The following is a 24,418-nucleotide window of genomic DNA, read 5'->3' as shown; positions in this document are numbered from 1 at the left end:
TGATGGTACCTGTATGAAGCTATAATTTATAAACACCCATAACATTTTAAAAAAATGCTCTACAATTCTGTTTTACAATTTAAGCTAATGAACGTTTAAGCTCTCTGTCATTTATTCCCAATGAAAAACATTGAAAATACGTCGCTCCACGGTATTTGAATGTCGGAAGATAAAGTTTTTGATTTATTTTTTAATTGTCTCAGGAAGTCGGCTGGCCGTGGGAATAAGTTGTCAGAATGGCGTGAGAAAGTACTGGCTGGGAAAGGTATAAATAGAGAGGATCGGCACGATATTGAACCATGAAAGTTGGTCCCACAAACTATGGTAAAAAGCTCCTGATATTTCATATTTGTGTCATGAATCTGAAACAAATATCCACAAACCACATCATTTGACTAAACGTCCTTGAGTTTGCCTCTTTCGTTGGCTTGGAAACAACTTTACTATTATACTAGATAATAGACATCCAACTGAGCATTTGTTCAAAACTATTTCTGGCAGAGCTGAGATGTGAAGAACAGTGAATAATTAAAGGTAATTATGAAATTCTTTGCTTATGCCGGAAGACGTGAATACTGAATATACAGGAATACGTTTGTAACACTTCTGGTTTCATAACAGGTATAAAAATATAAACAAAAAATATCTCAGTAAACCGAAATTGATGAAGCTAATTAACGGATAGTATGTAATATCTTTGGTGGATTATTTTGTTTTCCGATCAACCATAACTGGAATTTATTCAGTGAGGTATGGACCGTATATGGCGCCTATTTTGTTTACATTGGTTATTAAATTTTTATAAATTGAATTTTTCATGTTGAAAGGGTACACTTTATACTATGATCATCTGACTCTTTGGATCGATCATCGATATAACTTGATTCCAAAACCAGAACTGATCATGTTGGAAAATCTTAGTTGGTTGTATAATCGTTAGGCAAACTCATCATAATTTCATAAACCGGCGTTCATGTATTCAACTTGGCAAATTGCAGAAGTCGATTTGTTGTAGCCAGCTATTTGCGTCTTATATTTATTACATATAGTCTGTCTAAACGGATATATATTACTAAAATTACCAAAGACCTAAGAAAAATTCAAACCTAATTTGCCCCCTCACTGATTCCTTGGTATTAGCGTATATAGACCGTCTCTATGAAGCAAAATGCGATTATAGTAGTGCGTTAGTAATAAATAATGATAGCTATATAGAGGTGCCAGTACGTGTGACCATCACAGTCATTAATATAGTCTTGTACTCCGCAGTTAGTATACTCAGCAGTCAGAATCTCTCTGCACGCGTATAACAATGTCAGGCTGTTTCCGGGTTGATTAAAACTGGATTGAGCTAGGAAACAGTGTTATGGTTCAACCCACTTGGTTTTCAACATCGTTCAATAAGAAGATTATTAGTTTTGCATGTCATAGCATTGACCGAACAATATATGAAATATAAGAGATACATGAAATATCTAGGATGCTCTGTAGGGTTAGTGTTAGGGCTAGTATAGTCAAATACCTGTGACACAGTTAATTACCACCTATCATACCCTGAGATAACGTAAATAGGGTGTTGGATGATAATCTTTTTACCCTTAGAACTGACCTTGAGATGCTATTCTTCTTTCGTGTATTTTGAATTTTTGCATATCGCCATTGTCTTTATAGTGCATTACCGAATGCAGCCTCTGTTCAGTGCAATCCATGTTATGAATTCTCTGATATTTGTCTGGTAATTCTCGTGGTTTCGGGTTAATGCAGGCTTGGTTGCCTGTTATTCTAGTGTGGTTTGTCTCAATCTTCGCCAGTACATTCGCGGTCTTAACATGCATTTATAAACATTTAGCTCACGGGAATAACAGGTTGGTGAACTTGGTTGGTTTAGTGGTTGGTTAGGTGCATGAGGTGGGTGGTAGGATGATGGATTGATGGTATATCTTAATAGTGAAAATAAGTTGTAGTGACTGATTTTAGAAACTCCATTTATTCCGTAATATAAATTGTGATACTTCTTAAGTTGTGATCACAAACCGCCTATATAGCACTCCATCTTGTTCAATGTTTATATACTACACACTGGGTATTTTTCTTCATCTTGTTTGTGAGACAACATGCATGTTTATTAACGTATCTCATGTCTCTTGTATCTCTTATAGTTGTGCAGGTCGATTTTCAGTCATATATCAATGATTTCGACTTAAATAAATACTAATGCACAGAAGTGCAATTTCCTTACCAACTCAACTGATTGCATCTGACGAACTACAATGTACATGAAGCTCCCAGCTTTCAACAAGTTCTTTAGATTTAAGTGAATTTATAATCATGCATAACCTGCAATAATATCGACACTTTCTGCTGCGTATAGGTGGAAGAATATTCAGCACAAATATCTGTCTCCCTGGATCTTATTAGCTCTTTTAACTGCAGCATTTATGGTCGGAAATGTATGGCTGCTATCAAGCAGCAAGGAATCTGATGTTGATAGGTAACTGCATGAGTAAAACTTTACTGACAACATTTGTACCCTTGTCATGGTGAACTGCTCCACTTACTCATCCCCAACCATCATTCCTTTAATTCTTTAAATATTTGGTCTTAATTCTATTTTTTTTAGGATAGTGAGACACGCCTGGCTTTTTATTGGCTTATTTGACGGAATATTTCTTGTTTTCTGCATTATAACAGCTCTTGTATGGAGCAAATATAAAGGGCGAATGTCAAAAAACAGGTACGTTGAACATGGATTTTTGTCGTGGTTGTTGTTGCCACTTAATTATCGGACAGCTTGAAACTTCTACTCTTTGTAGAATGGTTGAAGATATAAAATACGAGACGCAATCAACTAGATTGAAAAGGATTCCTGCTCAGGAAAATTATGAGTCAGCCACGACTTTGTATAAAACTAACGAACAAACTTTGAACACAACTCAGCAAAAAGTGAATTCAAACTCTGATTTGAACTTCTGTCCAAATGACGATATTCTCATTTTGAGAAATCTTTCTAAACCGAATGAAGAGTTTTGTTTAGATTTATCCAACCCCAATACCCCTGTAGTTCAAAGAAAATCTCTGAATTATATTGAAGATCGTTTTAAAGATAATATTTTAATGAAGAAAGAAATTGTCAACCTCAACGATCATGCATATGTTGTCACCTGTGACATCGAATGCTAAAGAACAATATTACAAGAAACAACTTTCAACATCAACTTTCAAGGCAATGCAATTAACAATAAGCAAAAATCTAAACAACAATGTTGTGTGGGATAAAAGCAGTTTAGAAACTTTCAACTTATTTCCAAAACAATTTCTGTGTTACAAACTAGCTCATATATATCATATTTGACGTGTAAACCATTTTCATAACATTGTTGCGTTGCGAGTTGACGTTGAAAATTGTATCGTGTAACATTACCTTAATTTTAAAAGTCTGAACTGACAGTACTGAACAGTGGTACTGAATTGACCATTGGTGGCCTGGGTTGATGAATTATAATTATCATAATTAGTCTGAAAACCCAACGCTCTACAACATCATTTTGAATTATCCGCATGCAAAAACACCGCAGAAATTGGTGTTTATGAAGTTTCAATCCAGAAAATCACTGTTTCACAATTATGCATATCTGTATCACCATAAAAAGAATACTATTGAATAATTTGAATATGTTTGATGCGTAATCAGGATCGCAAAATACATATTGCAAAATACAGACGTCAGTTCTCTGGTTAAAATATTTTCTCCACCCGTTGAAGACTGTAGACTGACTACAATTGAACAGGTTAAAAAAGTTCAAGTCAGTTTCCGCGGTGTCGCATGCAAAGAGAAAAATCAAATGTGTCATAATAATAGACCGAGAGTAGACACGCGTACACGCGCGAGCGTCACGAGAACGTAAACATTTCTGGGCTCCTATGAACTGACCTGCAAAGCCTTTTTCAAGGTCACAACTTCGGCTCCAACAGCGTTTGAATTAGTATACATCAGTTTAGGTAACTTTTTCGGAAATTGAAATATTAGAATACTGCATGCCGAACCATTTATTCCGTCTCCCAACCAACCATCTACAATACTGCACGCATAATTTTCAGTATTATATATTTTAATTTAATATTACGTATATATTCTAATAAACATTTAAAATTAATATAAAAATAATAATCCTAGTCAATGATACCTAAAACTCACACCATCCCACAAAACGTGAATTATATTGCCATGCATATATTGCCACAAGCGAGTCACCAAATATGTTTTCGGTTGTTTTTATAACGTGCTAACTAAGATGAAAGAGCTATTACAATGATTATGTTTGCTAACTTTAATAAAAAACTTGCAATTACCCGTTTCAGTCAATTATTTAGTTAAGAGATCAAGAACAACGCCTGAAAATTTGAAGGTTGGGCGGCAAGTTGGGGAAATAATAGCGACGCCATCATTTACTCGGCTGTGTTGCAGCTTTCATATGCGTCGTTGTTATGATTCGTTTCTAATATGCTTCTGATTCTGCATGCTTACAAAATTTATTCCTAATCAAAATGAGAACAAATGTTATTTTTCCCTGGTCTCACATTCCGACAAACAGACTAAAAGCCAAAGGAGAAGGTGGATATTACCTTCAATGTATGTAGTAGTTGTCAACATTTTAATATACAACAGTATGTCCATGGACGATTATAAACTAATGTAGGTCACTCAGAAACATTATTTTTTCTAAACAGTTGCTCTGAAACGTACGCAAATTACAAGGAAATACGTACGTGCTCAAGTTCATGCTCTGTATTAAAATTCAGTACAACATTCGACGCCGGTTGAATAACACTTGAATACCCCTGATATAACTGCTCCCATTACTCTTTCGGAAGCAAACAAACAAGTACTTAAATAAAATCAAGCGATGCTGTCATTGTTTCACCAAACAATAAAACACTTTCACCCCCACAAATAGCTATGCAAAGCACGTTTAGATTCGATGATGTGGCTAAAACTTGTTTTAGCTTTAAGTTCGCGTGCCACAAGTTATCTCAAGTGTTCATCTTTGCCTTATACATTGTAAGTGTGGTTTAGGAAGTTTCAACCCGAAGGAAAAGGAAAATTAGCAACAGCGTAATTGGATAATTAAAGATCTGAAGTGAATAACAATTAACAATCGCTTGTTACAATGAATAGTTCCATACAATGCGGGGGTCACATTTGGTTGCACATTTTAACTGTCTCTTCTGTATGAATATTATATTTTAATATAAATGACTTTACTATCAGCTGGGTGACAGATCAAGTCAAAACGTGTATCATCAAGCACTTTGATTCCACTTTCATTTTCAACGCGTTATCAATAAGGTAAGCTAATGTTTCGTACCTTATAGGGTGGTCAACATTATGGGTGAAACAGATGTCGTATAAAATCAGAACTTATAGGTTAAAATTAATCCTTTGATAGCATGCAATGAGTTATTTGAAAGCACCGTCAATGTTATGACTTCATCTACCACATTGAAATGAGATATAATGAATTTTCTTGCTTCAAAGTTGATCACTAATGACTACAAAGCTTTTTAACCGTCATTATAGTGTTGTTTCGTTCATATGAGAAACTATTCGTCAACACATATTCATCGCTTTCAATTTCAGTTTCAATTTCAATCAGATTAATATCGTAGTCTTGCGGTATGATTTGGCCGGTCAGGATAATAAATTAGGCTGTATGCGAATATTCTGTCCCGGGAAAGATTTTGTCAATCGGATGAACCTAATCGACTCTGGATGGGAAAATCTTAGGCGGCCGGACTACCTCGTCTTACCATTTCCCTGTGTGTGATTCTGGGAAATTACGATTGACTTTATCTTTATGATTGCTGAATGTGTACATAGTCATAGTTGATGTAGATTAAACGATTCAGAATCTACTGATATGATTGAAGATTCAAGACGAAGTAAAAAAAATTCCTGTTTTTGCTGAACAATGGCAGTGCAGATTGAAGTGGCTCATGACGTAATAAAATTAATGTGAGAAGTGTCTCAAATATAGAACTTTCTTGATTGTGAAAGCTGAATATAGCTTCAATGGTTATATAATTTATTGACCGATATGATTAACGTTTTCGACCAGCCAATTCTCATGCAACAAAACGTACGTTAGAAATTGGCTATTTAGCCCATGTTTAAAAACTGCTTACTATTAATTTTAATGTCAAGTTAACGTCGTCACTGTCAAATTTCTCTAACGAATTTCTTATCTGATTTGAAAAACTATTTTCATTTTCGCTTTCTCTCCTTTAATGTTAAATCCTGAAGGCTTCCACCGCACCAGTGTACGGAAGGTTCTTATTTTTTTAGGCTAACAAAATTATGGACACGCTATACTATAGCTACATACCCAAGACTACGAATTAATTTTGTTTTCTTTTTTAATCTACCAAAGGCAAAGTGTATTTGTTTTTGTTGAGTGTTGGCGTTGGCGTGCATGGCGGTACAGCCATATCTTGTAAGCCTAGGACTTGAGCTTCAAAGCATTAAGGCAACAAACAACATTGTTGTTGCCGGTTTACATTGTTGTCTTGTTTAAAGCTCACATGCAGACACAGGCATATGCCATAGTTGTTATTGATTGCATGACTTGTGCCACGGTTGTGGTTTAATTTCTGTAAAAGTTTTACCGCTAATTCAAAAAAGCAGTCGAATGAAATGAAGATTATACTAAAAAGCGTAGGTCCGATTCCTGCCAGAGGACAGATAATTGAGTCATTCTTCTTTCAACTGTTCCTGGCTTGAATTTACTAGGCAAATTGAGAAACTGAGAAACCATAGTTTACCGGCGAATCGTGTCATCGTGACGTTTCGTCAGTTCTTTCGATCAGAGACGTACATGCAGGGATAAAATCAAAAATGACAATGTCATTACGCATCATGTCAATCAATACTACATTTTACAAAATACCTAAAAAGTTTCTAAAGAACTAAAACCTCAAGCACAGGTAAATAATAAAGAAGTTGAAGTAAATTTTGCCTGCCGCCAAAGGCTAATTCTTGGCGCAAACTAAACTAAATTGGTTCCTCACCGACCTCACGTGCAAAACTATTTGATGCTTTAGGCCTTTAATCTTTGGTATCTTTATCTGAATTATCTTTTCAGATCTTGCAAGGATAAACTACTGTTTGGTTCAGACATACTCAAGGTATATATAATGAGATACTGAAATGCGTGATATTCAGGAGTATTTACCAATAAAGGCCATAGCCATGGATACACTGCATGTATTTTCTTTCCGTTGACTGTTATGTAAATTAATGCCGATGATTTCCGACTAAAAAGCTTTTGCTGACTTTGCTGTTTGGCCAGTCTATCGTAAACTGATGAAAACTACAATTCATTTTTGCAAACCGTTAAAATCATCTCAAACTGCTATCATATATACAGTGTCTATATAATTCAGACATTTATTAACTGTAATTTATTCATCAAGCATCAAAAATCCTAACCACCTGCTGCCCGTGGTTTCATCCAATCTTTTCGCTTGCTTGTAAATGTAAGCTAGCTGAAGCAAAAATATGATATAGCGTTGTGGGATTTAAAAATGGTCTTGGATCTATCGTATTCTTTTATGGTAAAAAATATTGTTATTTTTTATGTCAATATAATTAGAACTGATACTATAATATACTGTCAGCTATATAGAATAGAAATACACAACGCTCTTTGTGAAAATTGTGAAACAAATGTAGCTAAAATTTCGTCAACATAAAAACGATATTCAAAGAAGAAAACCTTTTGCCTATGACATGCAGAGGTCAGTGCTAAATTAACTGACATGGACCATGGTAAATTTTTTTTCAGTCGTATTAAACATAAATATACTAGAGTCTAGACACTTTCTATAAGGCAATGTAACAGAGTTGGCATGCACGCATGCATGTATACAAAATTTATAAAAGTTGGTGTAAATTTATGCATGCATGTAGCTAGCTATATACATAGTATTCATTATAGTATATTATGATTATATCAGTGTCATCATTAGCAATACACAGAGTAATATCTGTTTTTTACTCGCCTCAATGCATGTGGATTAGTCTAACTGTCTATAAGGAACACCTGAACCGAATATATATAATATAATAGACCCATAGTTAATGCTTGCATAACAGTGCATGCAGTACATTATGTGACTGTCAGTTATAGAACACGCCTGTATGACTTGTGATACCGGGTATATACAAAACTTCATTTTCCATAGATTTTCACGCACTTACAAAAGTTATAATTAATATTTTGAAAAATAGAGCTACGACGGCATATGATATTCTTCCCCATGTATTCATGTCCATTCTTCTCCATATATTAGTCGTGGCATGCCGAAGACTTATATAATATAGACATGCACAACCACAGGCGCACGGCCCTATATAGTACATGCATTCAGTTTAAAAAACGTCCATACATTTCCATTATTGGTATTGCAATTGTCATTGGTTGCTTAAAATTATCTGACTAAAACATAGTAGCCATATAGCTGTATCATCAGTACATAAAGCGTCCATATTTAATATTGATTTTATCGAAAGGTAAACATTTCACCATGCAGACTTCTGCAAACTATGTTTATTTGTATCACCTCCGGCCAGTCCAGTGCAATATAATTAATAAACTATTCAAGTGTTGGGGTTTTTTACCGCTAGTTGCTTGCGACGTGATAATGTGCATGGCGGTATTAAAGGCTTGATCTAAGCGTTAACCTCACGGGTGGTCAATGACAATGCATCTTTAAAAAACTAGGAGATACATGTCTGAGACCGAAAGTCAAAATGAGGCATTTCAACTAAATACCAGACAAATTCACGAATATAATATGTATAAAACATGTCTATACCAGGTTATAATAGATTTTTCCCTCCTCGCCCTTTGGACAATTATTTTTGTATATTTTAGACTTTTTGAAACTTGACGTGAACTGGTTCTGACTATATAGAACAAGTTGCTTGCTAGATCGTGCAAGACATGCTGTGTTTGGTCATTTGTCTTGCACTGTTTACAAGCTTTGCAGGTAAGACAGCACAATTGAGAAATTTATAATTTATTTTCGACTTTGACTTTGTCTTTGAATACCGCGTGCATATAAGTGCATGTGATTGCATGCATGACTATATTATTATGACGGTATATAGCCATAGGCCCTATCTATCTTTTATTCTCTGTCTATATATTCTCATTAAACCGTTTTCATGATTGAAGAACCATGCAACATGAGCCGCATTGTTTTATTGCATGTTCTTTTATATTTTATCTCATTTTGGTTTAGTAAAAAGTCAAAGGAATTCACTGCACATGATCTATACCTGCTTGAGTCTGTTTCATGCATTTTAACTTTACTCCCAAATAGAACTGATTGAAATTTCTTGTTAATCATTCTCATATATTACTTGTGATTTGAATGCATGGATAACCATTTTAACAAAGGTTGCGCTGAGGACGTTTTAAAGAGTAGCTTAAAAACGAGTTACCAGATGTTTCCATATAGCCATGCAATTGAGATATAATACTTAAAAAAATAACTTTGTAATTGATTGTGATGAAAAAATTGTTTTTACGTCAAAATCTTAGCAGCCATGCAGAGACAATTGAAGTGTTGTCGTGGGCAGCTCAAACAAATTTTAATTTTTCGTGGGCATGCAAGTTACAGTTGAATTCCTATACATATACAACTGTGCAAAAACAATACGTGTGTGTTTTGTTTTATAATTACCAAAAGGCATCAATCCCTATTTGGCTATCAAGTCGAATGATGTTTTCGTAACCATGTAACGATGGCCTGCTGTTTGCAAACTTCATGCACGCGCGTCATCAGTTACGTGACGATTTCCAACATACCATCTTTAAATATTACTCATGACAATAACCCCCCCCCCGTGTATAGATGCACGTAAGGCGTTTAAATTATATATAAGATCCACAATAATGTTAACACACGGATATACGCATGCGAGCGAGTTTCAACTTTTCCCGAATTCCCGAAAAGTTTGTTTTGAACTTTGGCAATTCAGTTTTATTCATAGACTTATAGGAGCGGACCATTAGGAAAGTGGGAGTAAAATATTTGTTGTTCCGATACAATACTACAAGCAATTTTTCCTACACCAGATTTCCAACGCGAATTAGAATTTAAAAGGCGTTTTGAGTGTCTAAGGTTTGACTTGAAGAATGAGCGTAAGAAGAACACATTGTGTTCAGCGATGCGTTCCCAACGGCGCCATAATCTCATAAGAAAATTAAGTTTTCAACAGTCTTTTATTTTAAAAATTGCATGCAACACTAATAGATATTAATATTGTAGTCAAAATTCTTTCAGAGTATTTACAGCACATAATAATGAATAGTTTATAAAATGCAAAGAGCTGAACCTTCATAATTAGATTTAAGAACGCAACTTGTATATAGTTTTATATATGTATATAGTTTCATTCTAAAACTCGAATTTTCGAATTCAACTGATTTGTGAGCGGCTTCGAATTATAGACATGTTTCTTCAGATTTCATTTAATTCATTGTTCTCTAATATCAGATGCCCTTCCCTTCCTTTATTGATTTTCTTTTTTAACTCGTGTCTCGTGACGCAGGTGAAAATAATTTTTTTGATTAACAGATGCTCTCCCCCCGGAACCTTATGTCCTCTATTCCAACATCACAAACCTTCATATTTTGGATTTAAACACCCTGACACGGACTAATGTGTTGAGAGGACTGGACAGAGCTGTACCTATAGGTATAGACACTAAGCAACAGCACATCTACTTTGGCGAGCACACCCTGGGCCTTATTTATCGTGTGAATTACGATGGGACGAGCAAAACACTGATAATGAAGGATGTTGTGTACGTTGAGGGTGTGGCAATAGATTGGATCGGACGTAAGATGTACTGGACCACTTATAAATCAGGGACGATCGAGGTCGCAACGCTTGATGGGAAATTCAGAAAAGTTTTGCTAAATACTGGTCTTGAATACCCTCGTGGCATGGCAGTTGATCCAATTGCAGGGTGTGTATGAAAGATTCCATTACATATGAATTATAATTCAATGCACTCGCTAGATAATAAATATTTTTTAATATCTAGATATCTCTTTTGGTCTGACTGGGGAGCCAAAGCAGCTGTTGAAAGATGTGATTTAGACGGTACTAACCGTGTTGCTTTGGTCAAAGATAACATCACGTGGCCAAACGGTGTTACCCTGGATACCTCTGCAAGACTTGTCTATTGGATCGACGCGTATCATGATAAAATAAGTTCTATTGACTATGACGGAAATAACAGAAGAATTATCTTTGAAGATAAATCATTGGCTCTTTCACAGTTCCATGGATTTGACTTGGATATCACAGGAGATTCAATCTATTATACAGACTGGTTGACTAATTCCATCAATGGCATTAACATAAACACTGGAGTCATGTTCGTAAACATAACTGTACCAACTACAAACTCGATCAAGGGGGCTATGGGACTGCGTGTGATTGACTCTTCAAAACAGAAAGATGGTATGCAGAAAAATATCTTGATTGAGGACAGAAATGCTGTCAAAATGCCTTATTGGCTGGGCTTACTAGTTACTGCTGAATACAGCTAACATTGTCTGAAATAGTTTATAATACAATTTATTTTTGCACTCAAGCTCATAATCCAGCTGATTATAAACTTATGGTGAATAAATAAGCCCGATTTGGATAATAACAAGAACTATTACTATTACTATTTTAGGCGTTACCAATTGTGGAAGTAATAATGGTGGATGTGAACATTTATGTTTCCATAAGGTTCCATCTGGAACATCGTGCGCATGTCAGCTGGGTTTTAAACTGGCAAATGATAACACAACGTGCGAAGATGCTTTCAAAGACGGTAGGTTGAAAAGAAATGAATTGTTCCATCATGGAGCGTATGCAATTATCTAAATATTAGAGGGCAGCATGTAAAGGCTGGTTGTAAGACTTTGTCATAACTCATAACTCGTCGTATTAGGTTGTATTTTATAATTAATTGTGGTCGTTGTGATACAGTAATTAATTGTGGTCGTAGTGATAACAATGATTTGCAACGAATTGCATCATGTGATTTACATGACGTATCAAAACGAGCGGCGTAAAAGCCGACTGCTGACCTAATCTTTGCAAATAAAGGCCCAAGAACAGGTTGTATATAATCTGAATAGTTTGTTTTGAATATAGTTGAGTATTGTATACCCCGGCCTGGCGGCAGAGACACCTTAACAATATGAAAACGCAAAATAGGAAACACGTCCAAAAGTGGCTACGTACGTGGTAGTTTTAAGCCCCGTTACACTACAGTCAATTTATTGGCACGGCGCGGCTGAAATGGGTACCCGTGCCCAATCTTATTAGTTCTCAGGCTACTAAAACAAAGGCCGGGTACAGATAAGACGGGCACGGGTACCCATTTTAGCCGTGCCGTTCCAATAAATCGAGTGTATAGTGTGAGCTTTAGTTCTGCAAGTTAATAGTTACCATTCTCAATTTTTGTTTTAAAGAATTCCTGATGTTTGCTGACGCTGACGCTGGTAAAATCTACCAAATGCAGCTGGACAGCGTGAATGTAAAACCAATTGCAGTCCCATTTGATAAAAACACCAAAATTACCCGCCCCGTGGCGTTGGAATATGATTGGGTTGAAGATCGTGTGTACTGGACGGATGTTACCCTTAAAATCATCTGTAGGGCATTCAGAAATGGAACAGGATTCGAGGTGTTGTTCAATGATATTGGTGTGGCAGATGGTCTGACCATAGATCTTGCTGGTCGCCAGTTATATAACGCACAACAACGTTGAAACTTCTAAGCTGGATGGGTCGTTTAGGAGGACTTTAGTCCGGTGGAATTTAGACCAACCACGGGATATTATTGTGGATGCGATTGATGGGTAGGATGTAAATTTAATGAATGATTACCTTGGATTTTAATTGGACTACATCTAAAGAGCTCTTTTGTTGAAAAGACCTTATCTAGATAACAGGCTCTGTTTGTAAAACCGCGCGGTCCAACATTGCATCACAATTATTAACTCATACACCTGAACAATTTGTACTATCATACCACTTTCATTTTGAACGAAATATGGAAGAACTAAATTGAGTTCAGTCTGAAATATCGCCTATTCGAACAGTCTTGACCTAGTAGCTTAGTTGGAAGAGCTTTAACTGGACTAACTAACCAAAGGTCGCGGGTTAAATTCTCACCATGTTTAAGCTAATTTTTCAGCTTGCCTCGTTGGTAACTCAGAGTAGCACCATCACATGAATGCAACAATTATTAAGTTAATAATTGTTGAATTGTTGCCAATCTCATTAAATAATTCTGTGAAACGTTTTTAAATGGAATTTAATCTCGGCGATTATATAACCCGTCCAAATAATGGATCAAAATTTGAAGGAAAGAAATATCTTATCTTCGAATGTGCATAAAAAATTATGAATCCCAAAACTATTATTCCGTATACTGGTCAAAAGGATTATAGTTTTCAGCGCCCGAGATTAAGCTGGCAACAATTTTTTTCTTTTCAGTTATATGTACTGGACTGATTGGGGAAAGTTACCAAGAATCGAGCGTGCCTACATGAACGGAGAAAACAGAATGGATCTGGTAAACACTGCTCTTCGTTGGCCAAATGGTCTCACCATTGATCATGTTTATAATAAGTTGTATTGGGTCGATGCTTATGAAGATAATATTGAAGCAATTGACCTCGCCACACTCGAACGAAAGGTTGTGTTGAACAAAAAGACATTATTTTGTAAGTTCAACATTTTTTAAAATTGTTCTTCGTCATTGGCTCCAAGAATACTTCACCGATTGTCGTTCAGTGATCATTAATGAAATGCTATACTCTAACGTCGCGTCGTTTTTCGTTAACGCGATGCGATTTTCCCGATTTTTGAAGTATTTAGAAGCAAACAAAACGTGGTAGAATATACATTTAGAATATACTTTCATATTAGCTACTTATATCGATAGTGCATGCATTTAGACTCACCTAGCGTCCATGAGATTCAAAATATCATAGCATACAGGTATAGTGGTATTTGACCGAAAAATACCGAGGATTTGGGTGTTTCAGGCATTCTTAACCCCCCTCCCTGGCTCGCCTGAAAATGAAATGCCATGCCTTGGCACAAAATTTAGATTCGTGTTATTTTTAGTTGGCTTCTTGTTTGGTCTTACAACCGAAGTGAACCATCCCTATGGCTTGACAATGTTAAATGATCATCTGTACTGGACAGACTGGAGATCTGACACAGTTTATCGTGGTGACGTAAATACTGGCGCAAGCATAAGAGTAATGGCGACTAAGCTGGGCAAACCAATGGATATACATGCATATAGTTCCATACCAAAACAACGTAAGTGCGTGTTTTAGAAATCTCCAGTGTACCAAAAAACCCCAATGTCTTGTTTCAGTTTTCCCAGAAACATAAGACAATTGAGAGAAACTGTAAGAAGAGAAGAGGGTTTCCTTTGATAGGGAAAAAATACAGCGGAAATATGGCATGGCTCCCAACACTTTAAAGCATCGTGCAAAAGCTGTAGCTAGGTAGGTTGATTAACATTTAACTTTATTTTTAGAAAAACGGCTACACTACACATTTTCGTTCCCACAACGTGGCAGCAATTTCACCTGCATCTCATCTCGATCATGTCCTGTAACTCCTGTTATCAATGCACCTCCATTATGTCCGTCAGGATACTCACACGTCAGGGAGAACTCAAAATGCGGGTTGAACTGTCGAGATATCGTGGGTTACACGTGGCGATGCCCGTGCAATGACTGGATGTCGTGTGCTGTGAAAGAAAGATACTTGTGGGGCTGTGCTGCTGGTTATTACAGCAGTTTTAGGGTTCGAGAGTGTGTCCAAGGTTTGTTTCTGTGAAACTTTTCTTGATATTCTTTATATAATACTAGCTATATATTATATTTCAGTAGTATATCTGAATTACACGTATTCATTTTTCAGTCCTATTGATTTCAGTTCTTTATAATTCATAACCGAACATTAAATAATTTTTTCCATCTTCGTTAGATGTAAAAGCTGGACGCTGTCCTTATGGTGGAGGCAACGGAACGTCGTGTGTCAGTGACTCAGATTGCCCGAGTAACGATAAATGTTGTAACTCGAAGTGTGCAACACCAGCAACAATAGGTAAGAACGATTAGTTTTTCGTTTATTGTGTAATGGCACTGGATCGGTTGACTGGTATATAACGTAATATGAATTTGAAATCAGTGTCCTCGTCGGAAACTTACTTTGAATTAATCGGAAATTTGTTTAGCTACATTTTCAGACTAAGCCAGTCGCAACTAGTCCGGATATCAATGCATTCTGATTGGGTTACTAAAAAATATTTGCAGGGTAAACGAGATTCCTCCAAATCCTCCTTGTTCCTTTGGTGTTTAAATTATTTCAAATTTTGCTTGCCATTTAATTTATTCAGCCGCTCATCCATGCCAGACAAACAACGGTGGTTGTGACCAGCTGTGTTTCGGGATTCCTGGTGGACACAAATGTGGTTGTAGAAATGGTTATAGCTATGACAAAACTCAATCTAAGTGCTTAAGTGACACAAGAACTACAATAAGACCAACCACGCCTCCTGTTAGAAGTGAGTGGAAACTTAAGTGTCTAATAGTGTATTAGGGAACCCGTACCGCACGATACGTGGTGTAGGATGTCTGTGCTGACAGATTTGACGAATGACCAATTTTCTACTCTTGTGGTATCCTTTCCTTTTCATAATTAAGACAAATTACGTTTAGATTGCACGCTCCAACCATCACCAGGAAATGGCTCAGTGGTCTGTCGAACACAATCCGGAAGTTTAACATGTTTCTTCTCGTGTGACCCAGGATATGATCTCCTTGGTTTAAGTTCAATCACGTGTTTTGGTGGTAAATGGCGTGCCAAAGCACCAACATGTAAACGTAAGTTCCAAGTCATGGAAGACGGGAGGGGTGAGGTTATTTCGTCTTGCTTGTAATTACACGGCCTAATGAAAAACAACGATGTTGTAAATATAGTTACCGTGTATGAAGATGTTTTAATAACAGTAATAATAATAATACAACAAAAATCACCGGTAACTTTTCTGTTCTAAATACCGTATTTTAAGGAGTGAAATTATTTTCCGTGATGTAAATTTCAATAATGAAAACTGGCGTTATCGGTCGTACACGCGATGTTAATGAAGTTTTTTCTTCTTTTTTAGCCACAACCAGGCCTACGCTCTCGCACTGTCCGAATGACATTGTTGTTCCTACGATCCCAGGAAAAGATTATGCAACCGTTAATTGGAGGGTCCCCACAGCAACTGACCGAGATGGAGCAAACCTAAAAGTTGAAATCAATCCATCTATTTACTCTCCTCCTGTTAATAAGAGTATTGGTAGACAACTGGTCAGAGTCTCTGCAAAAGATAAAAATGGAGAAGACGTTCAATGTTCATTTAATATAACAGTCGAAGGTACAGTACTCTCCAGAAATAACCTAACAATAACCGCGGTTAATCTAGGTCAAACCTCGGTCTGATCGTTGCTGAATCGAGGTGAGACGGAAGTTTAACCTCGGCCTAACTCGATCTGACAGGCATTTCTTAAGATGTTTTCGATATGATTATTGTGTTGTCGTTTTCAGCTGTTCATAATATTTCGTTCGGACGGGAATGGCAACCGCGATCGTATTTTCCCCTTACGGTCGTCTGCGGTTTCTATCGGTCCACCGCAACCAAAACACAACCGCAGTGTTAGGTTATTATTTGATTTTTAACATTGCCACAGACCTGATCGAATATAGTTTGACGTTGATCAAAAGAGAATCGGATTAGGTTGAGAATATCGTCAACGCGAGATAACGATAAAAACGATTTAACGATAAAAAATCTTTTATAGATCGTGAACCCCCGTCATTTGGCTCAACCTGTCCGTCCAACATTCAACTATACACAGATAATGATGACAGCATCCGACAACCAGAGTCCTTCAAAGAACCAACAGCTACAGATAATGCCAAACCACCTTCTGTTCACAGTTCAGGCTTTCCTTCTGACTCATTCTTTCCTATTGGTACAACAGTGGTCAAATATACTGCAACAGACGATGCTGGATTAACTGCAACTTGTACTTTTAGTGTCACTGTTGTTAGTAAGTATTTCAAAGAATACCTCAGTTAGATACAATGGTCAGATATTTCTCCCTGCGCATGCTCTCATGAATATTACTGCTGAGGAACACATATCCATTTTTAGATGTTTGCAATGGTGTCACGTGTACTAAGGGAGCAAATTGTCGAGTGGACCAAACAACAAAAACTACACACACGTGTGCCTGCAGTACCATCTGCCTGCAACTTTACGACCCAGTTTGCGGGTCCGATGGTCAGGATTACAGCAATGAATGTCTCCTAAATGTATCGGCTTGTACGACAAGAAAAGATATCACAGTTGTTAAGAAAGGAAGATGCAAAGGTATCGTTTGGGATTAATGATATACTTTTATCGCTACTCTTTATTCAAATATCGTTATTTTTATATGCACCTCACCAAATGCAAATATTCATCGTCATGACGTCATCTAACCATAATTAATATTCGTTACGTTGTAATGCCTACTTATTAAGATGTTCAGATATAATATGGTACAACAAGAACTCTTTTCATGTTAAACCTGCCGATTAAAAAAATCGAAAAAAACTAGCATAACGACGTTACATCATGATCGAAACAGAATGATCGAAACCTGTTTTGTGAAAAAGACTTTGAAGTGCTTGATTTAGACCAGCGTCATATTCCATTATATTCTCAAGATTTCTTGTGTAATTTTAGCGGAATCTTTCTGTCTGTGTTATTTTGACTTTGAACCCATTTGTTTCTCTCATTTTTCTCGATAATATTAAACTTTTCCATGTTGTAAATCAGGTATGATTTTTGGTACCTCACTCGATGTAGGTAAATTCTAGAGGTTTAAAGGGTCTTAATTTCGAGTGGAATTATACACACTTCAAATTCAAGCCATGCAGGAACAGTTGATAGAAAAATGAGTCAACTGTAGGTCCTCCGGCTCGAATCGAACCTACGCTATTGCCAAGAGGCAAGAGCATTGCACCGGCATCGCAATAGCGTAAGTTCGATTCCTGTCGGAGAACCTATAGTGGACTCATTTTTCCATCAACTGTTCCTGATTTGAATTTCAAGTGTGTATAATTCCACTCGAAATTAAGACCCTTTAAACCTCTAGAATTTTCCATGTTGTGTTTAAATAAAGTCGATAAATATGTGTCGATAAATCTCGCTAAGCTCTACCCTTGTTAAATAATTTTTGTTTTCTTCGTGTTTATTAGACTGTACAAAGAAATGTGATTTTGGAGCGCAATGTGAAATTGTGGGTGGAGAAGAAAAATGTGAATGCAAGCGTACATGCGCAGATGTTAACGCTACTGTTTGTGGCTCAGATGGGAAAACGTACAAAAATGAATGCGAATTACAAAAGGAAAAATGCGCTGAACAGAAATATATCATTGTTATTAGGAATCAGGCATGTGGTGAGTTGTATAAACTTTGTGTACTTACAATATATTGTCGGCATAGTAAGTCTGTTTATTTGACGTAAAAATTTTGTTTTATCTTCGACTAAGTTAACTCTCCCCTCTCATTTCAATTCGTTCCTTTTCAACTGGCAAAGACTGTAAATGGGATGAAAGCTCAAGGTGTGAACGAGATGCCATAAAAAATGGTCTTGAATGGTCAAAAATGATTTGGACTATCTCTGCATGACCATCTATAACTGAAAGATGATAACGTGCTAAACTGCTCTGAGATGGAACAAGGCGTTTTTAACGCTATCTGTTACTTAATATTTCGGAACGTGATGAACTGCGTCAGCAGAGGTTTCCGGGGACAAAAATCTCGAGTTTTCATTTACTTTACGTCCCACCCTCAGGTTCAGTGCGCATGCTTGGCATTTCCAGAGGAAAATCTCAAAACGGAGACTGATGAACATCCAGTACAAAGGCGGGAAAAACTGAATATTATATGTTTACACGAATCTGTGTTATAATTTCATCATAGGCTGTGATGACCTCAATTCAAATGCAAAATCTTTCAACCGCTCGAGCACAATTCAATGTCAAGACAATGATAATTCCGTACAGTGTGTAGTCAAATGTAAAAGTGGATATAATGCAGTTTTCAACGATTTCTTGAAGTTACAATGTTATGAGAAGCAGTGGATAAGAGGAAACAACGCTGGGACATATGTCAGACTTGCTGACGTGAATAGTCCTCCGAGATGCTACGGTAAGTTCTTGATTGTCTTATTTGCTTGCAAAAAATCTGTACAATATGAACACGCATGCAATAATATTTCAACAATGATTAGTTTAGATTTTCTCCTACAATATGATACAATGATATTGAGATGATGAATGTTGAAGCTATCTGAAACAAAAAAGTTTAAATTGATACATGGAGATCGATGCAATGAAGAAATTATTCAAATTATTTCTTCAGAACCGACCACAAAACAAGCTAAAATTCCACACTGTTCGGAAGGTTTTATTACTGCAGTGTTTGTGTATACCAATCTCAATAATAATTCTTGGTCTTCTAAAAGCTTTGTTTCAATCTTATTCAGAAAATGTGAAATGTCCACAAGGCAGTTATTTCGATCAAAGCAAAACAAAGTGTGAATCATGTCCAGTGACTGAGTATCAAGATTCAGCAGGACAAACTTCTTGCAAGAAATGTGAATCCCCCAAGACGTCAACTACAACAGGAGCTGAGAATTGTTTCTTTGATTATGGTATGTTGTAGCTATAATGACACGTTTATATTGAGTAGCTCATTTACAAACATCGAGAAAAACGGCTAAATCAGTGAATATTAAACCTACTTTGGTCAACATTTTCGGCAGGGCTGCCGACCATGCCTCCTAGAGATCTTTCAATTTGCGGCAGTATATAGTGCGCATATATATAAATTATAGTGCGCATTCTTGAATTCTGCCCTAGTTCTTTCTTGTAAATCAAGGCATATCAAAGTTTCCGGTGTAATGTTTTTCTGGTATAGGTTTATATCAACTCTGCATTCTTAGTTAATTTCCACAAAGTATCGTTTTGTATGGTATTCAACGTGATAAATGGCTAAAATTTTGGGTTGGAAAATCAGGAAAATACTGATAACAATTTGGAAGGTCTACCTCAAAATATTTGGAGTAACTTGTTCAGTTGTTCTGCAACTATGGGCAAATGATAACCGACCTTCTAATAGTTATATTTTAGCGTTTTAGTACTTTGAATTACACAGTTTACTAGCTATAAATACACGCGGCTATATAGTTTGACACCATATATGTGTAAATTTTTCGCCGAAAGTACAATATTGATTTTGTCCTAATATTTTGGCCATGTTGGCCACAAAATATAAGGAACAAAACTTTCTGAAAACCTCCAATGAAATTTCGTTCCATGCACACAGCGCTGGTTTATGGTTAAACGACACCATAATAATTATAATGGGTCGAGTCTACAAAATAGCAAGTGTTGATATACCGAGTACCAGAAAGATGCCTCAAAGTAATTTTTTGCCCAGTGGTTCCAATGTAATGCAGAGTTGTTCTTCTTACACAAGTATCGCACTCTTTGGGGCAAGCAATGTCTTTGTTCTTTTACTAACATTCTGTTCAATAAATCATTTGTAAGTACTATCATCGATGTGATTACTTACGTATTTTTCCTGTTTTAGGCAAAAGCTACATCGTAATGAAGATTGAAGAGAAAGTATGTAGTTTAGAATTCTAATACATTCCGCTTTCCAGTTTTTCATGACTGAAAAGTTCCAGTTTCAATAATCCTTAAGACTTAACGGCCATTTTTCTTATTTATGCGCGCTCAACGTTCCATGGGCATAATCACTACTCGTATATTGTGAACTGTTGTAAGAAAAATATAAAATTTGTGTTTTTACTGATGTTTCATTGTCTCAAACTTAGGCCTCCAAAGATGCAATTCGCAATGATATTGCCAAAGCCCTGACGAATGTTTGCAAGAATTCTGCTAACATCTGTGAATTTGAAGAAAACGCGACAAAGTATGTGCTAAAAATATTCTACCTTACCTATAAACATGCATGATCTGTTGACTTCATACAGTTGTTGAATATGAACTTATAATGATGGAGAATTTTTTTTGCGCATATCTGCTGCTAAAGATAAACTAAGCAAAATTTCAGGCGTTACGACATAAAAGTGACCTTAAAGCCCGTTTTCCACTGGGCGAATGAATTTATTCGCGCGAACATATAAAAGTAGGAAGCGATTCTACTTTTTCGCGGCGAATTTTTTCGCAAACCAATCAATTCACCGGATTTTAAATATCGCTTCGCGTCGCGCGAATAAATTCGCCTAGTGGAAAACGGGCTTAAATTTCAAACGTGGAGAGGCAGGTATAGAATTGCGAGCTCTGGGCACGAGATTGACATCTAGAATGCTGCTTAATTTGTTTAGTTACGAGCACTGGGCTATATAATAATTCCTATATATATATATATGTAGCTCAGTGTCGTTACGAGGCATAAATATGCGCAAAACGGACCGCGTTTGCATAAATGCGGGCTCAACATTTTAAAATATTGAGTCGATTTCATTAATTTTCCTTTTAGTCGTAAAAAACGTAGCAGCAAAACATATGAATTCAAAGAGAAACATGTCATCATTACGAACACGATAGAAAGCGATTCAAAGGAAACGGAAGTCTATTTATTTGTTCTTGATCCAGACTCAACCTCATTACTTCCAAACAAAGCTTTCTCGTCAAAAAATCTTAAAAACATGATGGATCGAATAGAAAAGAACGATCTCTCGTATCCACTGAAATCTATCACCATCCCAAGGAATTCAGCATCCACTTCGTCAGAAGAAAAGTCGGCCTCAGTGGCGTCAGTGGTGGGTGGTCTTGTTGTAGCGGTTCTTATACTAATTCTTGTTGTGTTTGGTGTCTGGAGGTACAGACGTCACATCAAGAATAAAAGGTATTATAATTTATTAAATCCAAATAAAAACGAGGGATGTGGATTTATGTAATGTTTGTAAATTACGTTATTGAATCCCGACTAAATTTTTCAGCACTATCCCCCCAGTACAGTTCAACTCTTCTGGAGAAATGCAGATTGGTCATCCAACTGTCGATACTTCAAATCAGACTTTCGATGATCCTGATAGAATTAATGATGGCATTAGACACGGATTTGTCAACCAAGGTGAGTGTATTGTATAGTACGGCAAGGTATGTCATTGTATGGTATGAAAGAGAGAAGTATGAGCAAGGAATGGCGTAGAATAAGAAAAAAGTAGGTATTAAAAAGTCAGTGAGTGTACATGTATATTCCAAAGCCAAAACAACATAGCAAAGCTGGTATGGAATTCAGGAACTGTGTTCTAAGATCTATAAAAATGTTGTTTTTAGTATACAACGATGTTCATGCACCTCCTCCCTCTTATTATGCAAGCTCCCCCGTACACCAACCTACTGGCGAAGTTCCGCCCTGCCCTGTGTACGAAACTCCTGATGACGACCAGGCTGGTGCATTACCCGTGAAGGAGAAACTACCAGAAGACGCAGTGGTTGATATAATTCCTCCTAAACAAGTGAACGTCACAAACGAGAAGCCACTCAAAGCTGATTCTCCTGTCAAATTCTTCCATAAACGAACGAATCCGAATGTCTACGAGGTTCCCGACGGATCATTCTCGCAGCCTGCTGCGGATACTGAAGCTGAGTTAAGGTTAGCGAATGATTGTTATTTTGTAGTGGTTTGTGAATGCGTCTTTATGGCTTATGCGTCGCCATGTATGTCTGCATGTCCGTGACTAAGACATTTATGATCGTGCTTTTATGATCTTGCGAATTAGACAGGTATCATTTAGAGTGGAGTTACCTAAGGCTGCAGTATGAATATTATAGTTGCAATCTTGTAAACTCTTTCAGATTGGAGCCTCCGCCAAAATTTGATGATGCTAAACTCCAAGTTATTCGAGAAAAAACAGCCTCCTCTATTTTACCAAATGTTCCTCGAAAATCCAAGAAAAAAATCGATCCTGTAAGTGCTAATGCGGATCCGGACGAAAACACAGGTCACAAAGAACGTTCCGAATACCAAAATATCAGCGACGTGACAAAAGAACAAAGCGAAACCTAGGCATGCTGGTCATATGGCACCTACCTTTCCAAAACGAAAGGTTTTCAATTTCGTGGTAATTCACGTGATTAGCACGTGAGTACAGACATATCTTAAGACATTTATTTCATTTCATATCATGTAAATCTGTATTTTTAACTGTAACATGTATAAGCACGCTGCAATCTTCAGATATCAGGGACGAATTTTGAGTTCTTCCAGATATTTTTAAATCCACATTGTATAATATTCTTTCAACAACATGTTCTAAAGAAAGTTAGAACATTTATTTATAAATTACGCGTTGCAGGAGCACGTTTTGCTCATTTTACATGCAAGCGGTGGCACGATCAACGAAACTTGTATAGAATCAATCCAATTGTCCATTCTCATAATGGCTTCAAATGCGAAAAGCCTGGTGTTACACGACGTTTCATTGGCTTGTTAGTTTAATTTGCGCGGAGCCAATCAAACTTGGTGTAACTCTACTCACCAGGCTTTCGCGTTTGACATCATTATAAGAAAAGTCTAATCCTTTGATTCGTCCAAACGATTTAATAGCAAAAGACTTTGTCCATTATGAGAGCACTTATTTTCTGAAAAAGAATTGTACTTTATATCTTAAATGACTGTGTGCTCTAACTGATAATGTGTGATCTGCAGTATAAAAATTTCCCAATAATATTCTTAATAATATTCTCTATAATATTCACAAAAAACTCAATAATATTCCGACAATAACAACTAGGTGTAATACAGGGTATTAAAAAAAACGCAACATTTGATGAATTTGGTCTATTTGATGGCTTGTGTATGCGTGTGACGTCAGGATCGGATTAATTCGCTGTTGAGCCTGGAATCTAGGGAGATGTGTGGACCTAATTTTATTATCTATTGCTACGCGGACTCATTGCACTGACTCAGTGACTCATGCAAACTCATTATTGTTGTTTCCAAAGAAAAAGGCCTAAATCTACGTCATGGCCTTGAGATCTCGCCGCATCTACCCCTACGTTAGGCCGGCCTTGTTTTCGATCACTTCAATTGTAGCTGGAAATCCCAGGTGCGAAGCGCGTATTTAAAGACAAAAGGGCGGTGTTTTTTTGAGGTTACATGCATTTCTTTGCAACCCTTATATTTAATACGGAATTCGTTGTTATGCGAAATACGACATATTGAGACCGAACAT

At 36.7% G+C, this 24,418-nt stretch overlaps 2 protein-coding genes across 3 annotated transcripts; both read left to right on the top strand.

Annotated features, from left to right (window-relative positions):
- The first annotated feature begins 4 nt into the window (after nucleotides 1–4).
- On the top strand, nucleotides 5–4,334 carry LOC114519098. Of its 2 annotated transcripts, none has more exons than XM_028539160.1 (5): nucleotides 5–534; nucleotides 1,672–1,865; nucleotides 2,372–2,491; nucleotides 2,621–2,734; nucleotides 2,814–4,334. In XM_028539160.1, exons 2-5 carry the CDS (start codon nucleotides 1,759–1,761, stop codon nucleotides 3,178–3,180), a joined length of 708 nt encoding a protein of 235 aa, XP_028394961.1. In that variant the 5' UTR covers nucleotides 5–534; nucleotides 1,672–1,758; the 3' UTR covers nucleotides 3,181–4,334. The 2 variants fall into 2 exon arrangements, with proteins under 2 accessions (XP_028394961.1, XP_028394960.1); XM_028539159.1 differs by lacking the exon at nucleotides 5–534 and adding an exon at nucleotides 567–750.
- Nucleotides 4,335–5,159: 825 nt separating this feature from the next.
- Nucleotides 5,160–23,727, top strand: LOC114519101. Its single transcript, XM_028539167.1, is given in 25 exon segments — nucleotides 5,160–5,347; nucleotides 8,934–9,048; nucleotides 10,645–11,038; nucleotides 11,117–11,538; nucleotides 11,759–11,899; nucleotides 12,546–12,829; nucleotides 12,831–12,934; nucleotides 13,575–13,804; nucleotides 14,211–14,411; nucleotides 14,635–14,925; nucleotides 15,090–15,209; nucleotides 15,502–15,669; nucleotides 15,824–15,988; nucleotides 16,273–16,527; nucleotides 16,952–17,203; nucleotides 17,308–17,526; nucleotides 18,399–18,599; nucleotides 19,126–19,353; nucleotides 19,691–19,858; nucleotides 20,800–20,834; nucleotides 21,047–21,144; nucleotides 21,715–22,083; nucleotides 22,178–22,311; nucleotides 22,518–22,836; nucleotides 23,040–23,727. Coding segments are annotated over 24 exon segments (5,055 nt in total). The 5' UTR covers nucleotides 5,160–5,347; nucleotides 8,934–9,002; the 3' UTR covers nucleotides 23,251–23,727.
- The last annotated feature ends 691 nt before the right edge of the window (nucleotides 23,728–24,418 follow it).

This window comes from Dendronephthya gigantea, unplaced genomic scaffold (genome assembly GCF_004324835.1).
Source record: "Dendronephthya gigantea isolate DGI-Jeju-01 unplaced genomic scaffold, DenGig_1.0 000012F, whole genome shotgun sequence".
Taxonomy (NCBI): domain Eukaryota; kingdom Metazoa; phylum Cnidaria; class Anthozoa; order Malacalcyonacea; family Nephtheidae; genus Dendronephthya; species Dendronephthya gigantea.
This window is presented reverse-complemented; position numbering and strand designations above follow the sequence as displayed.

What these genes read in the sequence shown, in the direction of transcription:
- LOC114519098 (XM_028539160.1), top strand. Translation starts at nt 1,759, where the DNA reads ATGCAGGCTTGGTTGCCTGTTATTCTAGTGTGGTTTGTCTCAATCTTC. An exon ending in AAGGAATCTGATGTTGATAG is followed by an intron (nt 2,492 to 2,620) that starts GTAACTGCATGA and finishes TATTTTTTTTAG; the next exon opens with GATAGTGAGACACGCCTGGC. An exon ending in GGGCGAATGTCAAAAAACAG is followed by an intron (nt 2,735 to 2,813) that starts GTACGTTGAACA and finishes TACTCTTTGTAG; the next exon opens with AATGGTTGAAGATATAAAAT.